Here is a 10,252-nt window from a genome sequence, read left to right as displayed (position 1 = left end):
CCTTAAATATAATGAAAAAAAAAAAAGAACTCTGAATTGAATCTCCTTTGGTTCTTTTTCTCCTATTATCCATAACAACTTATAACCAACATTCTAAACAAAGGCAAACATCCATAATCCATTTTTTGGGAATGTGGGCATAGTTTTCCATGCTACTTATTAATGATTGGGGGTACTGATAATCTTTTGGGACTAAAGAAAAATTTAAATTATGGTCAAATTTTGAATGGAATATTTGTGAGACTTTATCATATCAGCTAGCAGTTTTGAAAACCTTCTGGGGGACTGGAGAGATGGCTCAGAGGTTAAGAGCACTGACTGCTCTTCCAGAGGTCCTGAGTTCAATTCCCAGCAACCACATGGTGGCTCACAGCCATCTGTGATGAGATCTGGTGCCCTCTTCTGGCCAGTAGGCATGTAGACAGACAGAACACTGTATATATAATAAATAAATAATTTTTTTTTTTAAAAGAAAACCTTCTGGATGTAAAACTTAGAGGAAACTCCAACAGAGGTCCTCTGAAACATTGGATCATCTGGGCCATCCACTCCTATTGGAGATTTCTCAGAGGGTCTTCCTTGATCAAACTGAATTTTCTTAGCCCTGAATGAATCCACACCCTCTCATTTCCTGTGGAAACAAAAACAAAAATAAAACCTCTTTTCCAAAGTAACATATCTTTTGACTTAAATTTTGAAGTCAAAGCATTTTCAAAATATGTATTTGGCAATGTTACTTTTGTTTGCATCATTTAATAAAATTCACTTTAACAGAATTCTGCACTAAAACAATCCAGTCCAGGGCTCTTTTTTTTTTTTTTGAAAGATTTTTGATGACATCTTCTATTTCCTTGCAGTTTATAGATCTATTTAAATTGCTCACCTGGTCTTGATTTAATTTTAGAATATGGTATCTATCTAAAAAAAGATCCATTTTTTTCATTTTCCAATTTTGTGGAGCACAGGTTTTGGTTGTATGCCTTAATGTTTCTTTGAATTTCCAAATGGATTAAAGACCTCAATATAAATCTTACCACACTGAACCTGATAGAAGAGAGAGTGAGAAGTGGTCTTCAATGCATGGGCCCAGGAGACCACTTCCTTAATATAACCCCAGTAGCACAGAGCAACAATAAATAAATGGGACCTCCTGCAACTGAGAAACTTCTGTAATGCAAAGGACATAGCCAATAAAACAAAAAGGCAGCCTACAGAATGAACAAAGATCTTCACCGACCCCACATCAGACACAGGACTGATCTCCAAATATATAAAGGACTCAAGAAATTTGACATTAAAATGCTAAATAGCCCAATTAAAAATGGGGTACTGAACCAAAAAGAGAATTCTCAACAGAAGAATCTCAAATGGCCAAGAGATACTTAAGGAAATGTTCAACATCGTTAGCCATCTGGGAAATCCAAATCAAAACAACTCTGAGATACAATCTTACACCTCTCAGAATGGCTAAGATCAAAAACAGCAATGACAGCTTATGCTTGAGACGATGTGGAATAAGGAGAACACTCATCCATTGCTGCTGGGAATGCAAACTTGTGCAACCACTCTGGAAATCAGTATGGTGTTTTTTCAGAAAATTGTAAATCAACCTTCCTCAGGATCCAGCAATACCACTCTTTGGCATATAAAAGATGCTCAAACATACTACAAAAACTTTTGTTTAACTATGTTCATAGAAGCATTATTTTAATAGCCAGAACCTGGAATCAATCTAAATGCCTTTCAACCAAAGAACGGATAAAGAAAACGTGGCACATTTACACATTAGAGTACTACTCAGTGGTAAAAAAACAATGACATCTTGAATTTTGCATACAAATGGATGGAATTAGAAAACGCTATCCTGAGTGAGGTAACCCATACCCCAAAAGATGAATATGATATGTACTCACTCATAAGTGGATACTAGTTATAAACAAAGGACATTGAGTCTATAGTTCATGATTCTAGAGAAGATCCTATAGAAGAATCCTGTAAGTAATAAGGTGAACCTGTTGGGACTGTTTGGAGTCCTGGCCTCCAGCTGCTCTCCCCTGCTAGTGACCTTTACTTGGCCTTTTGATTTGAGCTGCTGAAAGCTGTGTCCAGCTCTGCTTCCTGAGCATGTGTTGCCTTGGCCTTGACTGAGGATCAGGGGGATGAGGTTTTCACCTGTTGGCTCACCTGACTGTGTTGGGTATATAGGCTCTGTGGTGCTATTCAATAAAGGGCTTCTTTTGCAGTGACTAGAGGTGTGTGTGTGTGTGTGTGTGTGTGTGTGTGTGTGTGTGTGTGTGTGATTAATCCTGACGTCCTTCACTGGGGTTTCAGTTCCAGGTCGTGCAGGCGCAGCAAATAAAAACAGATACAGATCCACCTGGAAATTGGAAACAGGATTTCCTGACAAAAGTGGGAACCTGGGACTACAGGGAGAAGAAGAGTAGAAGGGGGAAAAGGATGGGAGAAGGGGAGGGTTGAAGAGAACTTGAGGGAATGGATAGTCAAGATGGAGGAAGGACAGATATGAGAACAAGGAAAGAGATATTTTGATTGAGGGAGCCATTATAGGGCTAGCAGAAACCAGGCTCTAGAGAAATTCCCAGGAATCCACAAGGATTACCCCAGCTAAGACCCTAAGCAACAAAGGGGAGGTGGATCAATCTAGACTTGTCCAGTAGTTAGACCGATAAATATCTTTTTTTAAAGGTATTTTTAAAAAATATTCATTTATTTACTTATTATGTATACAATATTCTGTCTGTGTGTATGCCTGCAGGCCAGAAGAGGACACCAGACCCCATTACAGATGGTTGTGAGCCATCATGTGGTTGCTGGGAGTTGAACTCAGGACCTCTGGAAGAGCAGTCAGTGCTCTTAACTTCTGAGCCATCTCTCCAGCCCCGATAAATATCTTAAATATCATCATAGAACCTTCATCCAGCAACTGATGGAAACAGAGGCAGAGACCCACATCAGAGGACTGGACTGAGATACCAAAGTCCAGCTGAAAAGTGAGAGGAATGAGAATATGAGCAAAGAGGTCAAGACCATGATGCATTCACCTGCTGAAACAGCTTGCCTGAGCTAATAGGAGCTCACCAACTCCAGCTGGACTGGGAAGGAAATGAGCATAGAACCAACCTAGTCACTCTGAATGTGGTTGACAATTGAATTCTTGGGGCAGACTGACGGGCCACTGGCAGTAGCCCCAGGATTTATCCCTACTACATGTACTGGTTTTTTGAGATTCTATTCTCTTTGTATGGATACCTTGCTTAGTGTAGATATAGTAGGGAGGGCCTTGGACCTTCCACAAATCAATGTGCCTTACCCTCTCTGAGGACTGAATAGGGTGTGTTTGGAGGGTATGAGGAGGGAATGGGAGAAGACAAAGAAGTGGGAACTTGGATTGGTATTTTTAAAAAATCTAAAAATTAAAAAAAATATATATGTTGGATTAATCCAGCAACAAAATCAAGTGTCTTTTAGCAGAGCAGCTGTGGCTCCTTCCTCAGCATTCAAACAATTCAAAGAGAACATGACATACACTAATCAGATTTTCTGCTTTCCATATTTATATGGCTTTATTTTAAATTTAATTTCTTTTAGTTTTACTTTTAATTTTTGGCTTTTGTTTTGTTTTGTTTTTCGAGACAGGGTTTCTCTGTGGTTTTGGAGCCTGTCCTGGAACTAGCTCTTGTAGACCAGGCTGGTCTCGAACTCACAGAGATCCTCCTGCCTCTGCCTCCCGAGTGCTGGGATTAAAGGTGTGCGCCACCACCGCCCGGCCTAATTTTTGGCTTTTTGAGACAAGGTTTCTCTGTGTATCTTTGGCTATCCTGGAACTCACTCTGTAGAGGAGGCTGTCCTTGAACTCACAGAGATCTGTCTGCTTCTGCCTCCCAAGTGCTGGGATTAAAGGTGTGTGCCACCACACCTTTAACTCACAGAGGTCTGCCTGCCTCTTTCTCCCAAATTGGGATTAAAGGTGTGTGCCCCCACACCCAACTACTCTCTTTCTATTTCATTTTAAGGGCTTTATCCTTTTTTTTCTCTCCCAAGTCTACATATATTTTTAAATGTACTATAAACCATTTAGAGGTTTCTTTTGTCTGAATCTGTCACTTTGTATATCTGTAATCCTTTCTTCACCAGGATAGCTTCTTAAAATGCTAAGTGTTTCTTAAAATCCAGAGGTGCACCATTGCTAGGGCAAACAAGGAACCTGCCTGCTTGCTCTGCCCAGTACAACAGGGTGGAACAAACAGTAGCTTGTTTGATACAGAAGAGCAGGATGGAATCTAGGAGATGTTTTAGCAGAGCTCATTTTGATTAAAATATTGAATCTGAGAACTAAGACCTAAGCTCAGGGAAAGAAAGACTCCAAATAAGGACCGACTGGAACCACTCTTAAGAAGGGGGCAGCCTAAGGGCTTAATTACTGCTCAGTCACTGGAACTGGTATTTTATAACAGCAATGTAACATACTCTCACCCATCAGAAAAGCTTTCTTGTCTTTTGATTAATATGATTTTAAGAAGATCGTTAAATTGTGGATTTAACATGTGAAATTGTGGGTTTCTTGTTAATTTAATATGTTAAATTGTGGATTTATTGTTAATCTCGTTCTAGAATTATGGTATTGACCTGATAATGTTTGTAACTGCTTATAAGATGTTGAGAAACGTTTGACACACCCTGTACTATTTAGACTTAATGCATGTGTTAAGAATTCTAGAATTTGATACAATGTAAAAAATTTAAGAGGTGCTCTAGACAAGCTGAAGAAACATTTTCAACTCAGGCGACCATCTTCTCCTTGAAATAGGAGACTATAGTCGTTAGCAGCATGATTATTCATAAAACATTATGATCTCTCCTGACAAGAAAGTATGGCTCTGAGACACAGAGCCCAAAGCTATTTCTCTCATTTAACCTCTTTTGTTCCACAGAAGACAGCAGTCAGAGACAGGTTTGAAGCTTCTTCTCCCCAGATGCCTAAGAGAGGAGCTCACAGGAATGGAATGCCGGTTCCAATGATTGGTGAACTTGAGTAAATGAAGGAGTCTTTGATTAAGGCAGATGTGATCATCTGTCCTGCTGCAGAAGAACAGGCTTTATTATAATTATTAAGAGCGTGGATTGTAGGGCCATATTATGTAGACCCATATTTCTATATTGTATGGCGGTCAGAATTTCAGGCCACATCTCTATTAATCTTTATCACCACGAGGTCGTGGCCTACCAACAAAGTTCCAGCATTTCTGACTCTGGTGGTGGCTCCATAGCATCTTTCTGACTCCACTCTTCTTTCTCCCAGCATTCAGTCCAGTGCTCCCTGCCTATCTAAGTCCTGCCCTATCAACAGGCCAAGGCATTTTCTCTATTCATTAATGGCAATTACAGCATACAGAGGGGGCACCCAGATCTTCATCTTCATACAGCAGAGCTGTGGGGAGACTTTTCTCTGCTGGGCCCACTGCAGGAAGCATGCTTGTTCTTCCTCCAGATGGGGCCTGAGGTAGAGGTCAGCTATGACCTTCAGGCGCCTCCTCAGTGCACATCTGGGTAGGACTGTCACTACTTGCTTCTCTTCCACAGTCTCTGCTGTGCAGTCCCTTCCTTCTGTTCCAGTCCATATTCTTCAGAATTCATAGCGCACTTGCCACAGGTTGAGCGCTTGAAGTTTCTCCCTCCTGTGGGTAAAACTTCTGAAGTATCTGCAGAGCACCTCAGACAGAAATCCTCAGACTGAAAGGGCAATCCTGTCTCCAGGAATCCTCAGACTGAGTGTGCTGAATGCTGTCTCCTCCTGCATTATAGTCCTCTCTCTGCCCAACTGGATCACTTCCTGTCTCTACCTGCCTAGTGCTGAGATTGAAGGTGTGAGCCACCACCTGGATCAAGCAGCCATGAATGACTTTGAACTCCTGATCTCCCTAGCATTGGGATTAAAGGTGTTACCACTGCTACCAATGAAATCATTGCCAACAGTCTATAGGATTAAAAGGCTAGAGATTGAACCAGCCAATCAAACTGCAGCTTGGGTTGGAAGGTGGGACTGCAATAGGGTGGGGGAGGTGAGCAGAAAGGTATTTAAAGAGTTCAGGGGGCCACTGCAGACACTCAGAGACCCGAGCCTGGAGGAACTGCCTGGCTCAGCTTTGAGAAGAAGGGCCCCTGTTGTCAATGCTCAGAACTGGTGAGTAATTGTCCTCCCTTGTGTCTTACAGTTTGATATAAAGACCTTCAGACCCAAGAAGGGACAGAGTATTGGAGCCAGTGGGCTCGATTCTAGGTGAAGTTTTACCTTCATCTCAGATGTCAACTATGATAGCTTGTTGATTTCATTATGGTTGATGATTGTTTTGAGACTAGGGTTTCCTACATTGTCCAAGCTCTCCTAGAACTGGGCCTGTAGTTCTAGCTAGCCTGGAAATCAAGATATCCTGACTCGCTCTCTCTCATACTGTGGCACATTCAAATGAGTGTTTTCAATTGTTTTTGTGGAACAAGGGCTCACGTAGGCCTGTAGACCATATGTCTTTGACTCCTTGACTCTTCCTCTGCCTAAACCTTCTTCCTGGGGAGGTGTATCTGTTAGGGTCTGAGAGAAGCCCCCCAAAAAGACCAACAGCCATGTATGCAATAACAAGAGAGCTTTATATTGATTCCCACATTGGGGTGGCAGCTAGCGAACCCCAAAGAGGGTCCCAAGCTTCTTATAAGCACAGTTAGGAGAATTCCGCAGAGGAGGGGCTGATTGGTGGAAAGCTTAGTAAGGGGGCTGATTGGTGGAAGGTTCTAGTTATTAGGGACCTTCCATCAACAGGGTAGGGAAAGCTATCTTTAGTCATCCGAAGGCCGTTGGGGGGTGCCTGCTGAACCAGCAAAGAGATTTTGGGGGCCTGTTTGGTCAGCAGAAGGGGCTGTGGAGTGCTAGCAGTAGCCTTGGTTTGTCTGAGGACTGTCTGTTTAGCTCTGTCCCATTTTAGTGAACCAAAACGAAGGCTTAGATTTTTGTCAGGTTACAGGGAGAGTATGGTCTGCCTTCCAACTTTCTTGGTATCCATGACTTACTTCAGTGTAACAATTCTGTTCACATAAGCCACTGAAGAGACACACAGCAGGGATATAACTAATGACTGGAGAGACAGGTCACTTTCCTCTTTATTGCAAGCATATGTGGTCTGCTTATCATAAGTACAGCATCAATGACATTGTGTAGACTCGTGTAGAAAATAAGACACTATAGGGCTGCCTTGGGGCATGGAGTGTATCCATGACCTCTGAATAAAGTTGAAGAAATCTCTCACTGAGGACATAACCCTGAGGTGCAGGACAATGCTCTATACTCAATCACCCTTTTCAGGTTCACTGTGTTTTGTAGTTAATTACATTCAACAATTTCCGACAGCATCGTTGGTATGGGGTTTACCTGTGGTGAGGGGTTGATGCTGGCCTGAAGAAAGATCTTCAGAGGATTGTTGTATTCCAGAGGCCATTTTGGGAAGAACAAGGCTACTTCAATAAATGAAAGCAGACAAAGAGAATTCAAGCCCTTCAGTCCCATCAGCAAACATGGACCACACAAAACCATGTTGGTACTGGGATAAGAAGGACTTGGCTCGTACACCCTCACAACTTGAAGGACTTGATGCAGCCACTGAGGCCCAGTACCGCCGAGAGGGGGCTTGCTTCATCTTTGATGTGGGCATACGTCTGGGCTTACCCTATGGCACCAAAGCAACAGGAATCACTTATTTTCATCGATTCTATATGTTTCACTCCTTCAAGCGATTCCCACACCATGTAACAGCAGCTGCCTGTCTCTTTCTGGCTGGGAAAGTAGAGGAGACGCCAAAAAAATGTAACGATATCATCAAAGCAGCTCATAGCTTATTAAACGATGTCCAGTGTGGTGAGTTTGGAGATGAACCTGTGAAAGAAGTCTTGTTGCTGGAGAAGATCTTACTACAGACCATACAGTTTGATTTAGAAGTAAAGCATCCATACCAGTACTTACTCAGATATGCAAAGCAGCTCAAAGGTAATAAAGAAAAAATCCAGAAGTTGGTTCAAATGGCATGGACCTTTGTAAATGACAGTCTGTGCACCACCCTGTCACTGCAGTGGGAACCAGAGATCATAGCTGTAGCGGTAATGTATCTTGCGGAACATTTGCGCAAATTCAAAATTCAAGAGATGACCTCCAAACCCATGTACAAAAGGTGGTGGGAACAGTTTGTTGAAGATCTCTCTGTTGACATTCTGGAAGACATCGGCCACCAAATCTTGGATCTTTACACACAAACGAAACAACAGAGGCCTCATCATGCCCTTCCTCAGCTGCAGCAGCCCCAATCTCTTCATCCTGCACGAGTCCCACAGTCACACCCCTCGCAAGGCTCCGAGGCAGCACAGCCCCAGCAGAAGGACCCACAGCCATTGACCCAGCTGCAGCAGAAGCACCAGGAGCAAGCACAGCAGCCCAAGACACCGCCCCCACAGCCTAGTCCTCCAAGACAGGCTAAGCGCACCATGGTGGATTATCCCAAGGAAGAGAACCAAGCCACAGCACCTCCACCTAAAATTCCCAGACTTGAGACCACTCCTCTACCATTGCCTCCAGACTGGAAGCCTCCCATTGCTCTGACCTCAAGTGAAGTTGATGCAAGCGGCCCAGTGGAAGCAAGTGACCTCCCCGAAGTCCAGATTCCTCCTCCAGCCAACCAGGCCCCTGTGCACCAACCACCATCATTGGGGCCTCCACCCCCACTGCCCTACAGCTATGTGACTGGGCTATCCAGCAGCAGCTCTTACATGCCTGGAGAGGTCTACCAGAACCTGCAATCCATGACGATGACCAATGGTTCCTCCTACGGTGCCCGGCACCCAGCCTATGGCCCACCTGCTCACCTTCACTACCAGCCCCATGTCTACTCCCCCAACCCAGCTCCACCTCCTGTTCTTCCACCCCCAGCTTCCTTCCTCCCACCCACCATTCCTCCCCCTATCCCAGGCTACCCTCTCCATCTCCCTCCCAACAACACCAATTTCCCACCGCCACCTCCATGCAGGCCACCCATTCACGTAACCCCTCCTCACCCTCTTCAAGGTTTGGGTTTGCCACCAGTCAGCTACCTACCTCCTGCTATTCCCCCTGAGGGGCAGCGTGCTGTTACCACACTTATCCCCCCACCTGGCATGCCGCCTGTCAGGGGGATAGGATGGGCAACCTGGATGAGATAACAAGAAGTCCCTTTCCTTCTGTGTTTATTTATTTTAACCCTGGTATACCATTATGACATATTCATTAGCAATACGATGTCAAAGACTGGACTTGGAAGGCTCGCTCAGTTCCTGACTAGAGAAGGCTGTCTGAAGATGGAGAGTACTGGAAACATGCACAGGAGGCTCAGCATCCTCTCCTGTGCACACAGCTGCCTTTCGCTCTCACCTCCCTGCACCCGCCATTTGCAACAGGTGTCCTCTCCTTCTGGGGGGGGGGCGAGAGGGAAAAGGTGTCACCTCAGTGTAAAAATAGAGAATGACAATAACGTGTTTTTAGATACGATGAAAGTAAATTCTCTTATATGCTAAGCTGTGGTGTCTCCATGAAAAAACAGCATAATAAAAAATGAGTTTTCCAATTGACTTGACGAATCCATTGAGTGGGTAGTAGCAGCAGGGTGCCTTGTATGTGCCAGACAGTTTCAGGGTAAGAGGGTCAGGTTGGGATGAGAGCAGTGCACCCTGGGTACTGCCTGTTGTGGTGTGACCACATCCAGTCTTGGTTGCCTTCTTTGTCTATCACAGGGTTACTTTAACTAGTGAAGATGGTAAGTATCCACATTGGCTCAGTAAACCGAAAAAGGGGAAATGATGGAGGAAGGTCATTGGCTAATAAAGGAACTGCCTTGGCCCATTTTATTGGTTAGAGGATAGGTGGGAGGAGTAAACAGAACAGAACGCTGGGAGGAAGAGGAAGTGAGCTCAGTCTCGACAGCTTTCTCGGGAGCAGATGCCTCAGAGAGAGACGCTATGCCCCGCTCCCGGGATGAAGCTCCGACCCAGGATGGACTAGGCTAGAATCTCCCCAGTAAGCGCACCTTGGGGTGCTACACACAGATGATTAGAAATGGGCTAAATTAATATGTGAGAATTAGCCTAGAAGAGAATGGGCCAAGCAGTGTTTAAATGAATACAGTTTGTGTATTGTTATTTTGGGGCATAAGCTAGCCAAGCAGGC

At 44.1% G+C, this 10,252-nt stretch overlaps 1 protein-coding gene across 1 annotated transcript; it reads left to right on the top strand.

Annotated features, from left to right (window-relative positions):
• The first annotated feature begins 7,533 nt into the window (after positions 1-7,533).
• On the top strand, positions 7,534-9,252 carry LOC121460624 (cyclin-K-like). Its single transcript, XM_041671058.1, has one exon. The coding sequence runs from the start codon at positions 7,534-7,536 to the stop codon at positions 9,250-9,252; it is 1,719 nt and encodes a 572-aa protein (XP_041526992.1).
• Positions 9,253-10,252: the final 1,000 nt, after the last annotated feature.

The sequence above is a fragment of the Microtus oregoni genome, unplaced genomic scaffold, assembly GCF_018167655.1.
Source record: "Microtus oregoni isolate MIOR12 unplaced genomic scaffold, Mior012 000021F_ref0000039, whole genome shotgun sequence".
Classification (NCBI taxonomy): Eukaryota; Metazoa; Chordata; class Mammalia; order Rodentia; family Cricetidae; genus Microtus; species Microtus oregoni.
This window is presented reverse-complemented; position numbering and strand designations above follow the sequence as displayed.

What these genes read in the sequence shown, in the direction of transcription:
- LOC121460624 (XM_041671058.1), top strand. Translation starts at nt 7,534, where the DNA reads ATGAAAGCAGACAAAGAGAATTCAAGCCCTTCAGTCCCATCAGCAAAC.